The sequence below is a fragment of the Nymphalis io genome, chromosome 2 (assembly GCF_905147045.1).
Source record: "Nymphalis io chromosome 2, ilAglIoxx1.1, whole genome shotgun sequence".
NCBI classification, from domain to species: Eukaryota; Metazoa; Arthropoda; class Insecta; order Lepidoptera; family Nymphalidae; genus Nymphalis; species Nymphalis io.
In genome coordinates this window covers 9,853,085-9,878,641 of record NC_065889.1, presented here as the reverse complement: position 1 = coordinate 9,878,641, position 25,557 = coordinate 9,853,085, and the positions used below count along the sequence as shown (strand labels likewise).

The 25,557-nt window shown below is 33.4% G+C and overlaps 2 protein-coding genes across 2 annotated transcripts in view; both read left to right on the top strand.

Moving 5' to 3' along the window:
* LOC126773644 (uncharacterized) overlaps window positions 1-21,986 on the top strand; it is a 115,950-nt gene extending 93,964 nt beyond the window's left edge. Inside the window, exons 3-11 of the mRNA XM_050494650.1 lie at window positions 12,810-12,946; window positions 13,286-13,463; window positions 13,754-13,896; window positions 14,497-14,597; window positions 15,132-15,300; window positions 15,621-15,747; window positions 16,025-16,189; window positions 16,453-16,535; window positions 17,803-21,986. Coding sequence (XP_050350607.1) covers window positions 12,810-12,946; window positions 13,286-13,463; window positions 13,754-13,896; window positions 14,497-14,597; window positions 15,132-15,300; window positions 15,621-15,747; window positions 16,025-16,189; window positions 16,453-16,535; window positions 17,803-18,541 — 1,842 coding nt within the window. The 3' untranslated portion in view covers window positions 18,542-21,986. The remainder of the gene's footprint in view (window positions 1-12,809; window positions 12,947-13,285; window positions 13,464-13,753; window positions 13,897-14,496; window positions 14,598-15,131; window positions 15,301-15,620; window positions 15,748-16,024; window positions 16,190-16,452; window positions 16,536-17,802) is intronic.
* Window positions 21,987-22,420: 434 nt separating this feature from the next.
* On the top strand, window positions 22,421-25,188 carry LOC126773761 (ribonuclease H1). Its single transcript, XM_050494882.1, has 2 exons — window positions 22,421-23,314; window positions 23,455-25,188. The coding sequence occupies exons 1-2, from the start codon at window positions 22,456-22,458 to the stop codon at window positions 23,643-23,645; spliced, it is 1,050 nt and encodes a 349-aa protein (XP_050350839.1). The 5' UTR covers window positions 22,421-22,455; the 3' UTR covers window positions 23,646-25,188.
* Window positions 25,189-25,557: the final 369 nt, after the last annotated feature.

Below are 25,557 nucleotides of genomic sequence, written 5' to 3'. Positions count from 1 at the left end.
TAATAGATGAAAAAGAGTAGTTTCTAAGGGCTTACTTAAATAAAATATATGTTGATGTTGTGGTTTGTCATAAGCTTGTGTATATAAAAAAATTTAAGTGTATGAAAATTTGATTACTTTAATCACAAACAACGCTTTCCATTTTTTCAAGTGATTTATTTAGTATTTTGCAGAACCGCACACGAAATGCCCGGAGCGCTTTCATCAATCACAATTTTCATTCCTCGCTAAACAAAATAAATTAAGCCCCGAAAACGTTTCGGTATTTATTTTCTAATATATGCTCGGTTCAGTTGCATGTAAGCTTTTTTTTGAATAGATATGTAGATAGGAATACGGGCCACCTGATGGTAAGTGATCACCAACGCCTATAGACATTGGCATTATAAGAAATGTTACCCATCGCTTACATCGCTAATGCGCTACCAACCTTAGGAACTAAGAAGATATTTTCCTTGTGCCTGTAATTACACTGGCTCACTCACCCTTCAAATCGGAATACGGCAATCCCAAGTACTGCAGTTTTGCGGTAGAATATAAGTAGTCGCCACCGCCCATAAACATTGGCACCGTAAGAAATATTAACCATTTCTTATATAGACATTGTTTCACCACTCTAGGCTCCCTCGTGTCGTCATTTACACTTAACTACATAACAATACATAAGCCGATAAGCCTACTAACCCTTCAAACGTGAATACAGTAACATTAAGTATTAATAAATAAAATAACCTAACGCCTAATTATTTAAAAAGATTAAGTACATACATTACCAGTGAAAAGATTACTTTGAAGCGTTACTTTGTAAATGTTTCTTTGTATATTCGTGTCGCCGCAACATTTCTCCCTTCTTCCGTTAGACTGAGCTGTCTCGTCGCTTTTCTTACAATGTATATTCAGTAATCGCTTTTGTCACATTTTTATTCTTATGGAAGTAACTAAGGGTTGTTTTGAACATACTAGAAATATTTTACGTTGTTAGCCTTGATGTAAACAAAATAACAATTTAATAATATATATATATATATATATAAGTATAACTATTTTGAACTTATGAGAATAAAATTATACTTCACTATTAAAAAAAACCGAGATCTGATAGTTATCGAAAATATCTAAGTGAAAAAGTAGAAACAAATATGGTTCATATCAAATTCTTTATAATTTCGTGCACAACGCTTAAGGGAATCAGCGTGAGGAAATTTATTTGTGTAGGATTAACAATGGATCAGCATGGTGGGATAAGCTCCTAACATATTCCTTAAGGGAGAAGGCGTTTGCACAACAGTGGGACGATAACAAACTGTGTTTTTTTTTAAAACACTCAAATATTTTTATCGTAATAAATACTTTGGACAGAACTTTGTAAAGCATTGCGTTGAGCTCACTTTTATCTGTCTGTCCGTTTATTCGTGGGAGTGTTCTCACGGATATAACAGCGTAAACAACGTAAATGACATCCTCATACGGCCATTGTGCCCCTTCCGCACGTTGGGACTTATTGTGATTATACTTAATATTACTTCTTAATGATTATATGAATGTTATTTTCGTGATTTCCTTATTCGGAATATTTTTTGTTTATAAAAAAAAAATGTTTTTAATTTTAAAACAACAAAAACATTATAAGTACACAATTATATGTTCAAACTTATCTCAAGGTCTTCTGAAAGTAATTGCAATTATAATCTATATTTACAAATATAAAAATGTAAATTCTCTTTTGTACATTTTATTATTAATGCAAATAATATTATTAAAATTAAAAGCCAAAAACGTATCGGTTGAAATCAATAAATGCGTAATACCTAGATACAAATTATGCTTAAAATAATCTAATAGTGAAATATTTTATATAATTTTGGTTGAGTTTAAAGTTCTCAAGTGTGTGCGCAAACTCAGGTGCAATCTACTACAGATTGCCTTATTACCTTAATCCTTAATTAAATTATTATATTAATAATGAGATGGTAACCTGACTCTACTGGAATGTCAGACATAGGGAAAATAGCTTTACGTTTTATCCGAGGCTCGAGAGTATTAACGCCGTCAGATTCAGGGATTCAGGGCCCCAGGATGTGCAGCCTTATAAACAAACATAAGGTACAATAAGGCAGCCAAAGTAAACACTATATACAAATAATATTATTCTAATTTTGTGTTTTATAAAATTGTCATAAAGCAAATTTACTTTGATGTTTAGCAACACTACAACACACCGATATGATATAATATGCTCTCAGCTCTGCACTCGAGTTTTGCGTCACTGATATTATGATTACAAGATCAATAACACTTGAACGGTGACTTTGTATGCTTACGATTTGATGGCTGTTAAAACGAATTCTGTAATTATTATTATTAAAATATATCGTTAATGTCTTAAAGTCATAGTCATGCTCTTCAGTTAAGATGAAACATGTCAATTCTAGAACTTACCTTGTGACGTTGCTTTGCTCTGTGTATGTGCGTGCGTACGAGAGTGCGTGCTTGTGTGTATCGGAATTCCTTCCAACGCATGCGCTTTGTGTTTACGGCATGTATGTGATAACATAAATATAGCACATTAAATACCTAGCGGTGATTGCACTGCTATAAATACTATGTTCTTCGGTTAAGGTACCATTACATGTTCACTTTTATCTTGAATCTATTTATTTAAACTGTATGACTGTAAAATCATTTATGAACAAGATTACTTACTTATATTGTAAATATAACAATACTTGTATTGTAAATAATATTTATAGAAAGTCAATTATAAAGTCTAAATTGAGGTATTACCATTTAAATGGATCAATTTAAGATAACAATGGCATATCGCGCTTGCTCTTGTATCCTAAGGCAGCGCATCAAAGGCACGTTCAGCCGAAACCACTTGGCAGCTTAGTGACCTAATTTTATATGTAGGCCGATCGCTTTTCGTCAAAATTAATTTTATAAGCGTTTCATGGTATCTTATGTAAAGGCCTAATTGTAACGAATGTTTTAAAGGCTTGACGTAAAACATATGTGCCTTATCAAATTTATATACTTTATTATTTAACATAGAAGCATGCGGTATGGTTTGTAAAAGAAAATAACCTGACCGGAGAAGAACTGGCAAAAGCCATATGCCAACGTAACAGGAGTAATAAGTTTGTGTTTGTTCCTAGTAGCAAATTTATGAGTATCATATTTTCTCACAAATTCTTTAATATTTTTCCGAACATACAAAAATACTTTACTTCATATGCATTTATCGGCTTCAAGTATTATTTATTATCTAAGCCAATATTATATATAAAATTAAATAAAAAAATATATAATAATAAACAAGATTTAAAATCCATCCATGACAATAGCATAATATTTTGCAACTAAATAAATACTTTACCACATATTAACTATCTACTAAAATTAATATAATAATTAATAACAGTTCAACAACGCCTTTACGTAGGTGCTGATAGGTTAGCCTCGCTTCTGTAGTGCTTTAGAGATGTTTGCTGAAGCGAATATAGACAGTTTTTACGCATTAATGCGGAAAGTGTGTAGATCATTGGTTCGCAGGGTGCGGCTAGCTCCAAGAAAATTCTAAACATGATCGCTAGCACAATAGATTTTGCATTCATAAACCGCTACTGTAAAGTTTCGGCAGGAGCAGTTCACTGTAGTAATAATAGTAATAGATAATGTTTCTTCTATTGTTTTTGTTAACATAAACCCGTTTTTTTTCTTGCAATTGAGTCTCTGTTACTTGAATAAAAAAATTATTCCAGTGTCGAAAAGAATAGGCTGAATACCAATTAACATCTATACCAGCTTATATAATTACTTTAATCTACAGTAAATGTTCGTTATTTATATCATAAAATTATTATATAAATAACGAATTTATTTTATTTAAAAAAATATTTGAAGAATTTGACTAGCAACTAGCAATTATTATTATATAATTATTGAAATTAAAACATTTACGATTTCGATTTTAACGATAATAATCATTATAAAAAAATATTTTAAAAGCACAAAAACTCGTTGAAAGTATAAAAGTGAAGAGGAAATAATAACATACTAATTGCAAATATACAATAAGCCGTGTGGTGACGGCGACGAATATCACCACCCCATCTCATGCCGTGGGGGGCGTAGAAGTCGACCCGAGGGAATATACACCAGAGAACGGGCAGCAGCGTCTCTCTGAGTAACTTACTGCGATCGCCAACCCGTCTGCCAAGCGTGGCGATTATGGCATATCCCCTCAATGATTCGCGCAACTAAACCACGGCCCCTAGTCCCCGGCAGCCCTGCTATTCCTAGCTTTGGTAACAGCTGTGGTAACGGCGGGGCAGGGGGTGCTAAGAATCCCCGGCAGATTTCGTGTTACCAACACCGACGACCTCTGACCCTGGCAACATATAACACGCGTACACTGCAGACCGACGAGAAGATCATCGAACTGGAGGAAGAACTGAGCAGGTTACACTGGGATATCGTCGGATTATCCGAAGTCCGAAGACAGGGGGAGGATACGATGATCCTGAAATCCGGTAACCTTCTCTATTTCCGAGAGGGCGATCAACTATCTCAAGGTGGTGTCGGGTTCATAGTCCTCAAGTCCCTCGTTAACAACGTTGTGAAAATCGAGAGCTTGTCGACTAGGCTGGCGTACCTCATACTCAGAATCACCAAGCGGTATTCTTTAAAGGTCATACAGGTATACGCCCCGACTTCGACACACTCCAACGATGAGGTTGAGGTCATGTGTGAGGATTTATCTAAAGCCATACATAGCAATAAGACTCATTTCACTGTTGTAATGGGGGACTTTAACGCGAAGTTGGGCAAACGATTTGGAGATGAGTTAAAGGTGGGACCACATGGAATTGGTGACCGCAACCCTCGGGGCCAGATGTTGGCCGACTTTATGGAGAAGGAGGGACTCTTTATGATTAATTCCTTTTTCAAGAAGCCAGGTCAACGTAAATGGACCTGGGTGAGCCCTGATGGGAAAACCAAGAATGAGATAAACTTCATCTTGTCGACGAGAAGACAAATATTTAATGACGTCTCCGTGATCAATGCAGTCAAAACTGGGAGCGATCACAGACTAGTAAGAGGCTGATGAAGTCTACGCTCCTACCATCACCTCTTCAAATCCGAAATCCCGAAGCCTTTCAGCTCGAACTCCAAAACCGATTCGATTGCCTAGCAGACTGCGAAGAAGTGGACACATACAACGACAGGTTTGTGGAAACTGTCCGTACGGCTGGGTCTAAGACCTTCAAGACCAGCCGTACAAAAGGAACCAAAAAGATCTCTGCCTCTACCCTACGGCTTATGGAGGAAAGACGGAAAATGATTCTGACGTCCCCAGCTGATGCTGCCAGCTATCGGCTGATCAACAGACAGATTTCAAAGTAGCGAAATTAAACTCGCGACACTCACCAATTTAATACAATGCGCATTAAAGAGGCCATCGAGCGGAACAAAGGCTCTAAAGTGTTCGCCAGAGATCTGTCTGTTGGGCAGAGTCAACTGACAAGGCTTAAAACTGAGGATGGCAGAATAGTCACGTCAAGATCTGAGCCGTTGGAAGAGTATTGAGCTGTACACGACAGCTCAATCACCTGTCAGTAGTCATGCTGCAGATCCCAGAGCAAGACTAACCCGACACTACACTGAAGATTTTCAGGACGTCAGTTTTTTCGAGATTAGAATGGCTCTCGAACAACTCAAAAACAACAAGGCACCTGGTGATGATGGTATTACAGCCGAGCTTCTGAAGGCGGGTGGTACACCGATCCTCAGGGCTCTTCAGAGGCTTTTTAACTCCGTCATAGCCAAAGGTCAAACGCCAAAGGCATGGCACAGAAGTGTGGTGGTACTTTTCTTTAAGAAGGGTGATAAAACCCTTCTGATTACAGGTCCATCTCACTGCTGAGACATGTTTACAAGTTGTTTTCGAAAGTCATTACGAATCGTCTCGAGCAAAGGCTTGACGACTTCCAGCCACCAAACAAGCCGGATTCCGGAAAGGTTTTAGCACCATAGACCACATACATACGCTGTGGCAAGTTATACAGAAGACTGAGGAGTATAACCAGCCACTTTGCTTAGCGTTTGTGGACTATGAGAAAACCTTTGATTCGATCGAAACCTGGGCCGTGCTGAATTCTCTTCAAAGGTGCCAAATTGATTATCGGTATATCAGGGTGTTAAAGTGCTTGTACGAGAACGCCACCATGTCGATCCGACTCCAGGATCAGAACTCACAACCTATCCAACTGCAGAGAGGTATAAGACAGGGAGACGTGATATCTCCGAAACTGTTTACCACTACATTGGAAGATGTTTTCAAGCTTCTGGACTGGAACGGACTTGGCATCAATATCAACGGCGAGTACATCACTCATCTTCGATTTGCCGATGACATTGTAATTATGGCTGAGACCTTGGAAGACCTCGGCACTATGTTCGATGACCTCAGCAGGGTTTCCCAACAAGTGGGTCTAAAAATGAATATGGACCCAAATACCAGTGTCTCAAATCGAAAGTCTTCGACCAGTGTGTGTTGCCAGTGATGACTTATGGATCAGAGACGTGGTCGCTCACAATGGGCCTCATAAGAAGGTCACTCAGAGGGCAATGGAGAGGGCTATGCTCGGAGTTTCTCTGCGAGATCGAATCAGAAATGATGAAATCCGCAGGCGAACCAAAGTAACCGACATAGCCCGAAGAATTGATAAATTGAAGTGGCAGTGGGCGGGGCACATTGCTCGCAGAACCGACGGCCGCTGGGGCAGAAAGGTTCTTGAGTGGCGACCACGAACCGGAAGATGCAGCGTGGGCAGGCCCCCTACAAGGTGGACCGACGACTTAGAACGAGTCGCGGGAAGCCGTTGGATGCGGGCAGCGCAAGATCGGCCAACGTGGAAATCCTTGGGGGAGGCCTTTGTCCAGCAGTGGACGTCTTTCGGCTGATATGATGATGATGATGATGCAAATAGACAAGTTACTAAAATTAGTTTTAAATAGAATAACAAATGTATGATTTGAAAGGTGATGTGATTTGGAATACATTACACTCGTAAATACAACGAAACCATTAAAATAAGCATTTCAGTTTACTGGCTAGCTTGTCGCTCTAGTTTCAAATCCAATAAAATTCAATGTATCTGTTAAGAAGTTCAGCTCATCAGTAATAAGGTTGGATTAGAAAGGTGGAGCCCTTGTTAATACCCTCGGAAAACGCTTAAATGCGTTGTTCCTATTCTTGATCTATATTTGATTGTATCGAAATTTAGTCCCATATTTAGGAAATACAGAATGTACCTTTTTTTTGCAAATATCATTTGAGAATGACTATTACCGAAATCAGTTTAACTAATACAAATAAATCATGTGATAATAAGGCATTATATTAATAATTTGCCTTAGGTGAGTTTGTTAGCTATATTTACAGTCCAATCTACTATTAGAATTTACATCGTTCACATTAACCTAACTTTCTAACGGATAAGTTATCTATTTTGATCGATTAGATTGAAAGTAATTACATATTACATTATCTTTAGAAAGCTATTAGACATTATCGCGAAACACCTATCCTAGTTAAGTAAATATTCAATATACTTTGAAAATTTATCATTTTTGTAACCATCAAACTACACTTTTACATTGTCAAACATTATTCAAAGAATAATTATTGTATAAACAATAGATTAAGTTAAAACAACTGGAATGGAAAAGTCCTTCTTTCCTATTGAGGAAAAGGCTCCTCTGATAAAGCTAATTCCACCAAGCAGATCCAATACGGGTTGGTGACATGTGACAGAATTTTATCCAACACATATAGTGTTTATTTGATCACGATGGATTCTTTTACAATCGAATTCGTACGTAGATTAATTATTAACGTACATTAAGTTTTATTTTAAGGATTTGAACCCACCATCTTCGGTTAAGTTTCACATGTTCTAGTCATTGGGATATCTTGGCCCAAATTGCGACTATTGTATGTAATACGCCTTTATGTATGGAGCGAGCTAGTTTGCCCTTGACATAGTTCGAGTGGACGGGGGATATAAACTGCAGATATTTTAATATCCCTCTGTAACTTTTTACTTTCCACCATTTTTAATATCATACTGAAGTGTGAGCTGTTGTTAATTAATTCTTAGTATCAGCCTGGATTTTTTAAGGTAACTGCGCTTACATTGCCTCAGAAAGCACCTAAAACCGTTTATCACTTGTTTTTACCTGTGTACTCTCTCCGGTCACATTGGATGCCTTCCATAGGATTATGAAAGTGAAAGGATAATGGATGCAGGATGCTCCTGTGTTTGCGCACACCCCTATTGTCTAAAATATATTTGTAGCCAATAATAAGAAAAAGAAACATTTCTACGTTTTTTTTTTGGGTTTTGTGTAAGTTTGGGCTGTCAAAAAAAATACCGTAACCGTAACCGTAACCGTAACAGCCTGTGAATGTCCCACTGCTGGGCTAAAGGCCTCCTCTCCTCTTTTTGAAGAGAAGGTTTGGAGCTTATTCCACCACTTTGCTCCAATGCGGGTTGGTAGAATTCACATGTGGCAGAATTTCAGTGAAATTAGACAGATGCAGGTTTCCTCACGATGTTTTCCTTCACCGTAAAGCACGAGATGAATTATAATCACAAATTAAGCACATGAAAATTCAGTGGTGCTTGCCCGAAAAAAATACATATATAAAAATATAACAAAGACCATACTAGACACAAATATCAATAGAATAAAAAATACTAATATTATCAATGTTATTAGCGGAATCGAACACGCAATAATGGTGTCGAAATTTCATTCGTTAGAAGTTAATTCCAGGTTCAAGATTATTTTCATCGGTGGCGCAATTGACCTTGAAATATTTATTTATACATAAAAAATCGTTACACTTTTCTAAACACAACCGACGATGAGTAAGTGTACAGGCACAGGGGGACACAGCACCTTACTTCCTAAGGCTTGTGGCGCATTGGCATTTATGGAAAAATATAATACGTGGTTATTAAAACGTGGTTTGTTTATTTTAAATAACATAAGAATGATTCTTAGTATTAAATTTCAAACTTATGTGAAACGTTATTTGTTTGATCTAAAAACTACGTTTCAATCTCACAATAGCTTGGGGCTTCAAGCATCGATTGGGTGACTTCAGTATAACAATCGCTTAAAGTGAAACAGCGACAAAACTTGTCCATCAAGACGAAACAGAATTGTATGTCAGAAGTAGGTACAATATTCTCGCGGTTTGTTTCATATAGCTTCTTGAATATGAGTTGAAACAATATAATTTGATTTATTATATATATTTTATGATTGATAACTTTAAAAGATTTACTGTAGTACTACCATTTCATTGTTGTGTTCACAGATAAAAGGACATAAATTAATTTCATAGTGCCCTGTTTCACTTTTATATGCTATAGTTAATTAGTTCAAACCCATACGATACTTATTATATAAAAAACAAACCTCGCACCGATGAAGTTCCTAATTCCATATTCCACACAATAGTAAAATCCAATACAATGAAGTATTTATAAATGTCGACACGTACAACAAAATTTCTAATGTATTTCTAATACCGCAAATAAATATATGTATTCAGCATACTTGTAACAAGATTTCTCCTCATATATTATGTAAAGGCCTAAAGCCTTCTCTAAACAAAGATAAAACTTATAAATCAGCGCACGTATGGTAAGCAAAAACAATGACCATAACAACAAAATGCAAGTATAACTATTGATTTCCTAATTGAAAATAAACAATCATTTCTGTTCCAATGACTATTTTGTTCTATCTTTCTAATACACTTGACATTCTAAGCAAGTAATGTAAAGTGTTATTCTTTTAAAATCGTTTGTTTTCAAAACTTATTCCGAGCAAGCGTAAAACATCGTATTTACTTGTATGGTAGTTGTTAAACATAAAATGTAAATGTTAATTCATTTGTAAACAGTTAAGGAAAAATATTGACCGACTTACCGAGATTGTTAAAAACTTTTTACAAAAATACTTTTAGTGAAAGAAGGTAAATAACGTCTAGATATTTTTACTAGGCGTTTTTTATGGCTAGGTTTTAATTAAATAAAAATAAAATTCTGCAGTCTATAATTGAGTTATCACAAAGCAGGCTTCAATTAGTTATAAAAAATAATCTTATTAGTAAAGCCTATTACTGTTACTATAATATTAAAATATGTGTGACAAGAATGCGTGGATTTAATGATTGCTTGATCTCGTACAGGAACTAAATGTATAGTAATTGATATAAATTTGTATTTTTGTAAAAAAAAGAGTAACTACTGAGTTTTTTGCCGGTTCTTCTTTTTAAAATTCACATTCCGAACCGTTAGTAGCGCTTGACGATTCATAAGTTCATCATCTCAGTCGATTCATACTTGTAAAAGTCTATTTTAAAAAAATACATCGGTTTATATTTTTACATCGGCCATATAATAAGTTCAAAACGTATGTTATGTCGGTTCTTCTGGTTAGAATCTATCAATCTACATTCCGAACCGGTTGTAGCATTAATAAATTGTAGCAGTAATTAACGCAATATGACGATTCAACAGTTCTAATCCTTCTAGAAGCCCTTTTGAGTAGTTGAAAGTATATTTTGATCACTAGAAGATTATTTTATCGCAAAAAATGTTTTTAGATACGAAAAAAATACATTTCAAATTATATATCTCAATTTAAACTAGCGTTTTCAATCTCAGACCGGTGGTTCGCTCAACCACCAGCCAGACTTCAGCATTACCCAATCGGGGTCAGTATTTTCTAATGCCCTTGAGTTATTTGTTTTTTGCCTTTGTTTTTGTCTGTCGTTTCCTAGCCCAGAAGGGTCATTGGCCGAGGAAGTAGGTCACGACGCCTTCGCCTATTTATAGCGAACGGGCTACTTAGTTTGACAGACTGCCCGATCCCTGTTACGCAAGTTACGGAAACTAGACGATGGTATTTTAACAATAGGTATAATATTAATGAATTGGATTATATAAAATTTTTTAATTACAAAATGTGTCTTTTAGATTAAGAATTTCAATTTCAAAAGACAGAAAGAGGTATCTCCATATGTACACTAAACCCTCTAATATATTATACACAATTGCGCTACATAAAACGAGGTAGTTGACATTTACCATACATAAAACCTAACCTCAAATATGCCTCGATTTTTTGGGTTATGAATGTTTTTTTTAATTTTTCCTTATTCATTTCATTCGCTTATATTAAAAAAAAACTAGAATGTTATAAAAAAAACAATATTATACATCGTTCGTTTATTCAAAGTACAGGATAGTAGCGACGGTAGACTCTAACTATTGCTTATTAAAGAATAAATGTAATTGACTAAACAGGAAGTCATTTCCAACTCCTTTGTGATATGTTAAGATCATTGCACGATGTCCTTTTATAGTAATACTATTAGTATTTCAACTTTAATCTATTTATCTTTCATATAAAAATCTATAAGAGTATAGTTTTAATAGAAAAAAAAAACGCTTTAGTATGAAGAATATTCAGGTGTGGGAATTATCATTATAGAAGTAAAAGACATAATTTCTTCACTACTTTATCGTGATAAGATTGCTGACTTGACACGTGTCAGCGACCCATATTCTATAATGGCGGAAGTCGGACAGCCCACCCGCGGGACATGCGTGACCACATTGAACATCGCGACTTTTCCACACATTGCTTCACCATTACCGACATTACTACTCATAGAATAATGGTCAATATTGTGTAGATATAACGCTTTGTCAATACTTGGTCTGTTAATACCAACTAATTGTAAGCATGATTCCTCGCTTGTTGCTTTTTATGGCACTATAAGTTTTACTCTTTGCCTAATTGATTACTCCGTTATTGCACGTAAATCTAAAATACTCCTATTGAACTGGCCTCCATATCCTGAACCAAATTCAACCAAATAATTTCGAAGTATACTAATTTATGGACCGTTTCATTGAAACAATGGTCCTCAACTCAATAAATTCGGTTCAAATTTCGCTTTTACGAGTTATTAAACTCACCCACCACACACCCTTATTTCTAATAGCAGAATTATTTTATTAACTTGGAAGTAAATACAAAACGATAAAATTACATAATTATTGTACCAATTCCCGCAAGAAATACTGCAAATTAAGATGTATTTTTGTTACATGTTTTAACATATAAGTAATTTTATACGTTATTATGTATTTGTGATGTATACTAAAATATAATAATAAGTTCGATATTCACATAATCTGTCTTCCACATAACATCGTCAATGCCATATATAAATAAAGTGTCGATTTTAATTGCTAGGTACAACACTGGCTAGCACATTTGTCATACCATTAGAATTGCGATTCAACGGGGAAATGCTGCTGGCACTCTTGTCACAATTCCACGCGGTCATAATATTATAAATGCGAAAGTGTTGTTAAGTGTGTTTATTTGTTTGTTTCTTACGCTTTCACGTCCTAACTTCTTAACTGATCATAGTGAAATTTTGCATACCTGTTGTCAAGGGAAAGAAAAGAACACAGAGTACTCTCCCATGTACCTGCCTTCCCTCTCGTACGCAGGCGAAACCGCGAGCGGAAACTAATACTTATTTATGAAAATACAAATCAAAATTTAAATATTAAATACATTATATACTCGAAGTAAACTGGTTTTACATACACAAATACAGCATTACTAATATATATTAATGTTCACATCATCAGTTTCTGTTTCGTAATATTTAATTAATATTGTTATTTCATTTCAATTCTCAGGTGCCGAGAGAAAGCTTTAAGCATATCGTGAAAGCGTGCGAATGTCCAGTCTACTGGAAGATGCCATTGTTCCTGGCCACACAACAGAATCTCAACGCTGCGGTCGATGGGCATAAGTTCATTGATTTCTGGAGAGAGTGAGTACCGAAATCGATTAAAGAAAAATAAATGTCACGATTTTTAATATAACAAATAACCAATGAGGTTTTATTTAAAGTTTTTTTTTCACTCGCAAGAATATATTATTATATCCATAAAGCTATATATATAGCCATAGCCTTTAGAATAAATTGTACATTGGACTTATGTATTAGAAGATTATATAAAATATTATTGATGCTAGATTTGTTAATTATTTTAGTCTATCAACTAGCTTATAAAGCCGCACTTCCCGGACTCGTTATTTGAAGTAATCAGGTGGAAAAACAATTGAAAATTCTAGATAATTATTTTGAATATATGTATTGTTTTACCAGAATGACAACACAATGTCACGACCAAGCGTCCCGGTTTGTGTACATCCTCACCCGAGGCAAGAGCAACACTCTCACCCCTGAAGACTTCGTGCCCCTTGTGCAGGACGTTGTGGACACGCACCCCGGGCTTTCGTTCCTAAAAGAAGCTACAGAATTCCACTCCCGTTATGTTCATACTGTAAGTATGTTTTAAAATTAAAAGTGTAATTTTCGAATCATTATATTCCTATACACAAGAAGTATCCAAAAATAATACTTCGTATTATTTTTAATCTGTGTGTCCGATCATTTAGATAGGTACAAATATAAAGAAATAAAAAGTAAAAATTCAAATCGTCGATGCGTTTTAAATCATAAATATCTATTTTAAAAAAATGTAAAATATATTTATATAAATTTCATGAAATTACTATTTAAAAAAAAACTTAATTAAAAATGATAAATTGCACGATAAAAAACAAATTTCAGGTGATCGCTAGGATATTTTACTGCGTTAACCGATCGTGGTCTGGAAGATTATCGATACCGGAACTCAGGAGATCTAATCTACTCCAAGTTATACAACTCTTAGAAGACGAGGAAGACATCAATCAAGTTACGCAATACTTTAGGTGAGGACCGGATACGATTATATTTGTGGTTTTTAATTTAATTTTTACCGGCTTCTCAAAATCATTTCTCTATACTAATCGAAGAAAATTAATAGTTTTTTGTACCAACACGATTAAAAAGCAAATCAAATTCTATTTCCAATCAAAATCTATGTTCTCCAAAAGATACATGACGTGGAAAATTAAGTTTTTTTATCTATATGTGGACAAAGAAACCGTTATAAATACGGTGAAATTAATTACGATCTACGAGGTACTTATTGAAATTAAGTACTTATTGTTTACACCGAGATGGCCTAGTGGTTAGAACGCGTGAATCTTATCCAATGATCGTGGGTTCAAGCCCGGGCAAGCACCACTGAATATTCATGTGCTTAATTTGTGCTTATAATTCATCTCGTGCTTGACGGTGAAGGCAAACATCGTGAGGAAACCTGCATGTATCTCATTTCATTGAAATTCTGCCACATGTGTATTCTACCAACCCGCATTGGAGCAGCGTAGTGGAATAAGCTCCAAACCTTCTCCTCAAAATGGAGAGGAGGCCTTAGCCCAGTAGTGGGACATTAACAGGCTGTTACTGTTACTTATTGTTTTCAGTTACGAACACTTCTATGTCATATATTGCAAGTTCTGGGAGTTGGATAAAGACCACGACTTGTTTATCGACAGACACGACCTTGCTAGACATAACGACCACGGTAAGTAGAGAACTTTCCTAACCTCTTAAGAACTTATTTAAATAAACTATTTCCGTTTAATTTAATTAATAATTGGAGTCAATGAATAAAATAAAAAAAATATAGGTTGAAAATGATATTTTTTTTCAATTACTTATATTGTTTGCTTTATTTTAGATCTTAAGTCTATCTACATCAATTAGATCTTTAAGATCGAATTTTTAACCGAACCGTAATGTACATTTCGGTCGGAATATAATTTAGGCACTTTAGACAATGTCTTTTTTTTAGGATTCATATTCTTAATCCGTGATTGTAATTCATTTTGTGCTCGGCGATGAAGGAAAACATTGTTATTTGTCGGATGAAATTCTGTAGGCTTCATACACCTTCTCCTTAATACGAGGCCTACGGAGGAATACGGCTTCATATCTATAATATTACATAATATTTAAATTCTCAAAAATTAATTTTGTTCAGTTATTCTTTTCTTATTATGCTTTAGAATGTATGTTTTAATTACATAAATAGCAATTAAATAACAAAATATTTCAGCTCTGTCTAGCCGCATGATCGAGCGAGTGTTATCCGGGTGTGTAACGCGCGGTAACCAGAACCGTTTGACACCTGACGGCGAGCCTCGTATGTCGTACACTGAGTTCGTGTGGTTCTTACTCGCAGAAGAAGACAAAACTCATCCCACAGCTATTGAATACTGGTTCAGGTAAGCTACGTCTGTCTAGCTGCGTCTTTTACATTCAATATAATCTTTCCTGCTTGAATAAAGATTTTTTATTCTAACATTTTTGTTATTATATACATATGTTTGTATTGATATTTGCTCCGATGTTATTTCGGCGAATGAGCTAGTCTAATTACAGACACAAACGGCTTAAGGTCTTAGATCAGATGTTGACATTATAAGGAATGAGCTGTAGTACATCTATCTTAGAGGACTACCTATCCTAGAAAATATATAAGCAAAGGTGTCAAGAAACCACATGCCACTTTAGGCCAATTGCCAGTAATTTTTATATTTTTCAGATGTATGGATTTGGATGGCGACGGCTTTATTTCCATGTATGAGTTAGAATACTTCTATGAGGAACAAATGCAAAGGATGGAGGCCATAGGAATTGAAACTTTGCCATTTAACGACTGTCTGTGTCAGGTAACATTGAATTGTAAAACTTTTTTTTAACAAATCAACGTTTGAAAGAAAGGAGTAAGAAAATTGATTTTTCAACTTAATAAAACTTAAAAATAACAACGAAATTTAAAATATCATGTATATTATATTGATTTAATTAATCAATAATTCTTATTTTTTTCAATATGTATTGCGTATTTTTAACTAATTTTAAAAAATCAGCTACCTAAATATAGATGACAAGAAAAAAAATATTTAAATTACGTAACCTTAAACTTATTTAAAAATATATTTGTAGATGTTGGACATGGTCCATCCAGCTGAAGATGGCAAGATAACTCTGACCGATCTAAAGAAATGCAAGTTAACACCGATATTCTACGACACTTTCTTCAATCTGGAGAAGTACCTCGACCACGAGCAGCGAGATCCGTTCGCTACACAGCGTGATTCGGACTCTGAGGTATGCATTTATTATGCTATTCTTAATAAAGTGGTATTATTGTTACTTTGTTACATGGTCAGTGGCTATTTAGGTAGTCAGGTAGGAGGGCTTTTAAGGCAAACCCCGAATTCCATTGCCAGTTTAGGCCGATGTAATTTAGTAACACGATTAAATAACACAACACAAATATATAAGAATTTAATTTTTCATTTGTAACATAGATAAAAAAGACAAATGATATACAAGTACAGATAAATAAAAGCTATGGTAATTAATTACAGATGTCAGAATGGGACAGATTCGCGGCTGAAGAATACGAACTTCTAGTGGCCGAGGAAGGCGGTAGCGACGCCCAGGACCAAATGTAAGAACTCTATCATTGATCAAAGTTTATTTTACCTCAATTAATTCATAATATTTTTTTCTTTAAAAACAGGCAGTTATATAAAATAATTAAAGACTCCGAGAAAAGGAAGTTTATTAATCGTTTCTATGAGTTGTACAAGAGTAATCAGTTGCCGAGAATTAAATCAAACAAATAATACGCTGAGTGGTAAAGTAGTATTCGTGATAAAGCACCAGCTCAGTTAGTTGAAGCATTATATAAGCATTGTGGAGCACATTACGCTCTAAGCGCTTAGACCCGCACAATACCCTGTCATACCACAGATGTATTAACAAAATTATTCACGTGAAATTATGATATGTTCTGAATGCACACCAATAAGAGTAACTTAATAGATGAATCTTCATTCCTATTAAATTTCATCATCCATATTATGAACCTTTTTAGATTCGCTATTTATATATACGATTATAATTTGCTTTGTTTTTTATATTTTTTTTATCATAAGTATATGTATTTATGGAATTGTATATGTAATATGTAGTTATCATATATATATTCATTCGTTTTGGTTCATTATTTATTCTAATTTCTTTCATCAGGGAGGAAGACAGAACTGGCTATGCTAGGGTAAGATTGTGTTCGTGTATTGCAGTGTATGTAATGTAATTTTTCTGCATTGAATTTTGCACAAATTTGAATCGAAATGAATTTAAACATTGCTCGATTTCATCGACATCAGAACGAATCTACGATCAAAACTGTTTTTAGTTATATATATTTAAATAATTTTGATACATATTTGCTAAGCTAAATAACATTCTAACAAGCATTCTGTTTGACAATATAACCGTGTTCTGATTTCGAAGCCTGATAAGTCTGAAGTGATAACTCTGCGACGTTTCGCATCGAAATTTGCATTTTGTTCTTCGAATCGAATATCGCTTACGATATCTTTGTACGTGTGCTGCGTTGAAATGCCATGATCATAATACATAAGAACATATTGCAGCAGATGTTTGTACAGTTCGTTCAGTTTCGTGACGTCACTTGCTTGGAAAGTCTGCCTTACTGATGAAACATATATATCATACCTGTAAATACTTTCCATTTATCAATATTTATCCGCAGCTTTTGTTTGTAAATAATGTTCATAATCATCGTTTATCAGGCATGAAGCGACTAACATTGAAATAAAACATGCAGTTCTGTTGCATTCAGTACATATAAATATGAGAACAGATTTTTCAACTCATATTTTAACTATATAATTTAAAAATTTCAGCTCTTACGATGAGACAGACGAAGACTGTTTATCGCCTAATCTAGATGACGTTACGAACACTGAGGTAGTCGAAGATTCCAGCATGGATGAATCAACTCTAAGCGAAGGATATACCAACATTGCTGCCCGCGTTAAAGAACCCGCGGGTGTCGCGGCTGGCCCGCGGACCGTTGGGGCTCCGCCTGCCGCTGGCTTCGTAAACCTTAGTTCCATATATTCAATTGGTAACAGCGAGAAATGGACCAATCAAAATAAAAACGTAACACCAGAAAGAAAAGGAGAAAAACCCATCCCACCCGAAAAGCCCGTCAGCTTGATGATGATGAACGGCAAAATGGACAATAGATGCGGTGGTTTTGGCAACAACAGTTTTCTTTACTCGCAACTCCTAAACTCTAGCAACAGTGGAGCTAGAGCGAAAGATCCACCGTCTTATACAGCAGCTACCAGCGGAGCACTTTTCGACAAAAATGGCGAAGCAAAAAAAATGATAACATCACCCAGTAAGGTCAAATCACCAGTTTTGAGTCCAGTAAATGGTGTAAGTAAAATCTCTGACAATTATGAAAAAGCTGTAGCCGAAAGATTGAGCCCTCAAAGAGAGATATCTAGACTGAACCGTAGCAGTCTTTTTAGTAAGGTTAATACTGGCGTCGTATCTGGTAAAGTCAAGAAGACCCGCAACCACGAAGAAGAAGACGAGGATTACGCGAGAGATAGCGACGAATGTTCCATTTAGACTCTGTTGAAGGTGTTATGCCTATTATAATAAATGAAACTGTATTTAATGTGATCACCATTAAGTGTCATCGTAATTAAATGTGCATCGTAATTAAATGTGCAAATTTAAGGTTGGTGAAGTTTTACATCAATGTTGAAGTTACAATGTTGTGTTTTTCAGAGAAATATTTTTCCAGCGTATCCTAGGTTCGGTACGTGCCTTGTGAGTGTAGAACAATACCCTTGTGTGGACACTAAACGTAGGCTTAGAAGATGTAGTAAGATGTAGAAAATAAAGTGCGTTATTCTTCGGGGACGGTTTTAGAGGGTGAACGGTGTGTTTTAACATCGCTAAAGTTAGTTTCAGCATTTTATTAGTATTATGGACATTTAACAATGTTATTTTAATTATGTATTTACTGTAGCGTATAAGCATATCAAATTATAGGCATGGTTCAGATGTACTTAGTTTAGGAATGTTGAATCATGAGCAATGGCGTATGTCGTTACAATAATCTTTACCACAATCATATAGATAGGTATTTTAATAACAGCTTCCTGTTTCATAAAGCTAAAAACAACAAGAATCATTACACAATACATAAAATATAAAAAGGCCTCGATATAATCCGTCAACGCAAATCGCTATCGCAATTACTCATATCATCACTCCATCCATCACAGATTAAAATATTTTGGATATAGAAAATATAAAAAATAAAAAAACAAAAAATAAAGATTTACTGATCACAGTCAAAAGCTTTTTTTACATCAAAATTAAATTATAGTAAACACGCACAGTTATTATTTAGATAACAAAATATTTTTATAAGACGTCTCGTTCGCATAGTTTTTTAAAATATATATAATCGTGTCAAATTAATTCGATATATCAATGTATCGATAGTTTTTCATGACGACGTTCAGAGACGAATAGAACGATTAGGCAATGGTTAGACTAGGATAATACGAGTATTATTTAAATTTTTAGTAACATAAAAAAAAATATGTACGTGTAGTTTTATATAGTAAAAATCTTGGGGCCCATGCGATTTCTTTCGCGATTATTTGCGCCATCAGATCAATCAGTAAAACCGCCTGTGCAAACCATACTGCAATAGTTGCGCCTTCGTCAACGATGCGGTTGCGCGGTTTTACTTAAAAATATAATCAAAAACACCTCCAATTAATATTCACATAATATATTTTGAATCTCAATATGTATACATCATACCATTCATTTTTCTATTCAAAATTATTTATTTTAACGAGATATACATCAAATTGTCATTGATAAGAATACTGTAACAATATATCAAATTTTATGACATTCGACGATGAACATAAATGTTAAAGGAATCGTGACAAAGTATTTAATAATAAAAATAAACAAGACAGCTGTATATAAGCTTGTAGAAAATACAGGTAGATCACAATTTTTCTCTAGTCTACAGGGTGCTGAATACGAGCTAATTGACGGTCTACCTTTCGTAAACTTTAGTTTCTCAAATGTGTACCACGGCCAAAGAATGGGTTGTTTAAATTGCCTATAAAATGTTGACTAATCATATATTCGACTTTTGTTCTTAGATATACTTAGATATATTTGAAAAATTTTATTTAATTTTAAATAAATTTTTTATTATTCAATTTTGTGATTACTCATTTGAATTGTAAAATTGTTTTAAGTAAATGTTATGACGATGTATATGTAATGTACAATACATTTAAAACATATTCGTGCCTCATTATTTGTTAGATTAATTTTTAAAGAATGCCTAATATTTCTTGGAATTCGTGAATCTTTTGTTACTAATATTACTAGTCATTTCAATTCTTCGTCAAACTGAAAATCACAAATGATTAACATCTACCAATTAATTATTAACCAAAACAATTGTTCATGAGTTTAATAAATTTTATTAATATGTTGTAACCTTTGTAAGTTGTTTTTAAAGTTTAAGAACGTAAATATTTATTAGGCGATTATAATGTTTCATTTTTACAGGGACATTAAACAAGGGGCTTGATAAACAATAACAAAATAACACAAAAAAAAGCTAAAACTATAAAATAATTTCAACTCATATATATTGGGTTAGCCTCTGTTCCTTAAATATTGTAAGACCTAATTAGTTTAACAGCTATTGTTAAATTATGTTTGACAATAAATCATTTTCATTTATTTGTATTATATCTATTACGATCTTAATATGTATATATTCTTAGATCGTATATATATAATTTATATCATGTTATATTTATCATAGCTATTTACCTATAGCGCAAGACAAGCTTATTACTCTAATTATATTTCTAATTAAGTTATTAAACTTGTTAAACCACCAAAGTGAGGGAGGAAGCTTTCATTTTCTTGTTAAACGAGATGGCCAAGAAAGTAAGTACTACTATATGTAATTTAACAAGCTGGTTAATTTTTCATATTATTAAAATAAAAACTCGAAAGTTTCACTTTTTTAGTAATAAAATATTGTATTCATAAGTATTAAAACAATAATGACAACAGCTCGGGTGTATTCAGTTATATTTAGATATATTTTTTTTGCTAAAAATAATTGGAATTTAAAGTTTGTCTATGTAAGTGTTATAATAAAAGAACCAATATCTTCCAACTTATAACCCCAAGCCATTAATTATATTTAAGTAGTGCCATTAATATAATATTTGTGTGTTAGTTTGTGTGACAATGACTGAATATGATCTTAACTAATGTAAACCTAAATCCATAAATGTGACGTTTTATTTTTTGAATACTGATAATGATAAAAATGTTGCATTTGAACAATGCTGATTATATTTTGATAAAGCCTGGTAGTCATAATCAGGTTCAAGTAAATTTCAAACATTGTCAGGTAATTCTATAAATGGAAAATATTTTCTGTAAAATCTTTTATTTATTAAGTATTACACATTTTTTTAATTAAAAACAATGCATTATATTATTCTTTTTTAAATTTTAATTAGGCTTGTTTGTCATAATGACAATATGTTTAGGGGTATTTGACTTATACATTGTATTTTTAAATACTTATTAAACAATGTATGATGTAGAAATTTGGGAGTTTGAATATTTATAGAAAAAAGTGACATTTTAGTCATACGACATTGGTTTTGACCACTCAATTAAATCTATGACCTAAATCACAGTACGGAAATATTTGTATCTGTCGGTGAAGAAAAATTTTAAAATACTAAGATAAATACATAATATGTATTGTCACATATTATAATACGATAGACACAGATGTAGCCGTAACTTAATACTTATTTATAGTTTTTATGCGTGTAACCACACCAAGTGGTAAGTTATGTTGCTAGAATATTATTACAATAAAACCAAAACAAGATTTTTTACAAATGTTAGTGACGACGTAGTTCGATGTGTTAACACGGAGGTATGAGACCTAATTAAGAATCCTAATAAAGTACATTATTGTATTTCATTTTATCTTTTATTTATATTCACCCAAGCCAAGCCCAGTTATCTAAAGATAAGCATGTCTATATATCCTTCACTGGTTTTGATGTATTCAAAAATGAAATCCTGAACTTAGTCCGAAAGACTTCGGAACTATGGCATTACAGAGTAATTTTGAAAGTTGCGGAAATGAATTTTGCAGCACATATCTGTAACTTTTTAGTGTATAGTTTTTTTTTTACATTACTTAGTAATGCGATTCGTCCGTGAAACTCTGTTCTAACTATAATTAAATTTAATTATCTATTATAATATATAAAATATTTAATCTCTAATAATTAAGTTATTTATCTTATGAATACAATTGACAGTAAGGATAAAGAAACTGACCACACAATAATACTTCCGAAATTGACAGATTGACATTGACAAGTGACATTTGACAAATAAAAATTGACACAAGTCCGCGAACAGTTTCATTTTAAAACAAATAAATGTTATGGAAGGTAATCACGAATCACTGGTTCTTAGGATCTGCTAAAACCGTAATTACAACTTTAAAAAATATGCCGTTTTACGCAGTAGCCAAGGGTCGCACCGCAGGTATTTACATGACTTGGCCAGATTGTGAATCTCAAGTCAAAGGATTTCCCGGTGCAAGATATAAAAAGTTTGATAATATTGTCGCCGCTCAGGATTTTATAACAACTGAAGGAGGGAACAAAGTACCTCAAAAGGCAAAGCCTGTGGCCAGCCACTCAAGTATTGGAAGTACAAATCCTAACCTTAAGAGAAATTTTTCAACATCAACGAATAATCAAAATGACAATAATCACATTCCAAAGAAAAAACCAAAATCTAAACGCAAAAAATCTGAAAGTAATGAAAGTGAAGACACAGATGATTCTGACGACTTGAATACTATATTAATAAAACAGATGGATGACATAGAAAAAAGATTAAAAGGTTTTGAAAAAGGTGTTGATAAGATTATGAAGAAAAGTAGCAAAACTGACCGAAAGAGTATATTAATAGAGCCTCAAGCAGTGGGAGCAAGTAATTTGAATGAAGGCAATTTTAAAACTGATGAAGATGATTATGTCCAAGTCTATACCGATGGAGCTTGCTCATCTAATGGTCGTAATGGCGCAAAAGCGGGTTTAGGTGTGTATTGGGGTGAGGGGCATCCATTGAACATCAGTGAGCCTGTCTCTGGCCGTGCCACAAACAATTGTGGGGAGATCCAAGCTGCCACTCGGGCTATCACAATGGCAATAAACCACGGAATTAAGAAACTGGCTATCAATACTGATTCGAAATTTCTAATAAATTCTGTGACAAAATGGATGCCAGGTATGTGTTTTTTTTAAATATAACTTGAAATATTATTAAGATAATTTGCATGTAATAAATAAGTGAGCATGCAACAATTTGTTTTTTTTATATAATTTGAATAAAAGTTCCATTGTCTGTAAAAAAATTATCAACTTCAGGTTGGAAACGAAAAGGTTGGAAACTTCAATCAGGTGAGCCAGTGAAAAATGAAATAGATTTTAAAGAACTTGATAATATTCTCAACAAAATCAAAATAAAATGGAATTATGTGGAGGCTCATCGTGGTATACATGGCAATGAAATGGCAGATCAGCTAGCAAAGGCGGGAGCAGCTATGTATAATAAGTAGTATCTAAACTTATTATTATTAGTATTGAAACAGTTGATTTACTGATATATTGATCTGTGTTAATAAAATTATAATAATAATATTTATTTCTCTTCACAAAAACAGCCCTTAAATAATTAAAAGGTGATATTTGTATCTAATGTTATACATTCTTGAATGTGTGAAGAGCCGGTGTCTGGATTAGGCTACTAGGATAGGATAGTCTAGGACTAATAAAAATGAATCAATAAAAAAAGAGCTGATGATTTTGTCTTTAGAAAAATATGATCTAGGCATACTTTATTATATCAGGAATATATATGCGAGAAGCATGCCGTGAAATGCCAACATGCCTAGATATGTTGATTGATTTGTATCTGTAATGTGGTTAGTAATGTTAATTAATGTCCCAGCTTACCCCAGTTTTGACAATGATTGATAATAAACCTGGTAAAATGTATTTTAAACTACGAATGTTTTATTGCAGACTCTTTAGGTGTACGTGAACCCGACATATTAATATATTTGAATCGTATTGTATATAAATAGCAGCGACAACAACAAATAAATATAGGCTATACACTAATATTTACCCGCTAAACGCTTGCACTTATAAATTGCGGCAAGTAACCGTACGTGTTAGATGTGACGTTTGCGCAAACTCCAATAAGCACTTGTTCACTGCACTGGTGGGACCTTTTGCTGCGTCTACGCGCCTAGTACTTTATGCACAAGTTTTAAGGCTCCTGCAGTCCGAAGCACTTTGTTAAGTTATTTTTACTTCTAACTCTATTATTTAATGTATTTTCTTTTTGTATTTTAATTGTACTAAATTTACAAAAACAGAATTATACAACCAAAAGGAAATGTATACATGACTCAGCATACACACCATACATATAGACCATAGTCATACTAATATGAATTTATTTCTTTGATACATGATTAATGTTGAAAAGTTTTTAATTTAATTAATATGTAAGAATAAGACCAAAATAATTTAAATTTATTAATCCTATTTTCTTCATTATTTCTTTAGTTATAAAATTATTAATCCAGTTCAGCATTTACATATTTAAATCAGATTAAGTTGAAAAATTAGTAACTTTATTACAAATAATTTCGATTTAAAAATAAAAAATAAATTTGAATCACTTTAAAAGAATAGTATGGTAGTTATGGAATCGGACATTTTATTTGACACAAAATAAAATAATTATTATAGTCTTAAAAATTCCTTTATTGAAACTAAAACATTTCGTATCTTACATACTAGAAGCGACTCGCCTCCAAAAATCCTAACGAACTTCACATGACAATGACTGCTTTCCTATTCATAATCGTTTCGAATTAAAATTATTTTTACAAGAATCATTAAATTATTGAGATATTGAACATTTTAATGTTTTAACTAATACTGAGTTGAGTGAAATAAAGCGATACAAAACCTAATTTAGCTTATAAAATGAATCGTAAAGCATGTGTATTTGATATTAAGGCTTGAGTCCTATTTATCAGTCGCTACTTGAAATTATCTTTTACAAATACATGAACATTTATGTGAAAAGATATAATATTAAATGATTAGACCATGATGATTATAATAAAGATATAATATTATATTGAGACATTTCAAATATATGTTCAAAGTAAATGTAGCTGTTTTTTTTTTAATTTAAAACGAAACTAAAACATTTTAGTTAATATGTATCCGATTATTGTAATACATAAACTTTATTTAAAAATATGGAAATTATAAGAGTGTCATCACATCTCTTCGCAATTCACAACCAATATATGAATCAGGTTGTTCCAAAACAATTTTTCTTAATTGTTGGTGAATTTCTGACATATTGCAATTAGTTGGTTTCCCAGAAATTGCCAACTATTTCAGAAACTCACTATTAAAATACAAAAATATACAAACACAATA

What these genes read in the sequence shown, in the direction of transcription:
- LOC126773761 (XM_050494882.1), top strand. Translation starts at nt 22,456, where the DNA reads ATGTTATGGAAGGTAATCACGAATCACTGGTTCTTAGGATCTGCTAAA. An exon ending in TGTGACAAAATGGATGCCAG is followed by an intron (nt 23,315 to 23,454) that starts GTATGTGTTTTT and finishes TATCAACTTCAG; the next exon opens with GTTGGAAACGAAAAGGTTGG.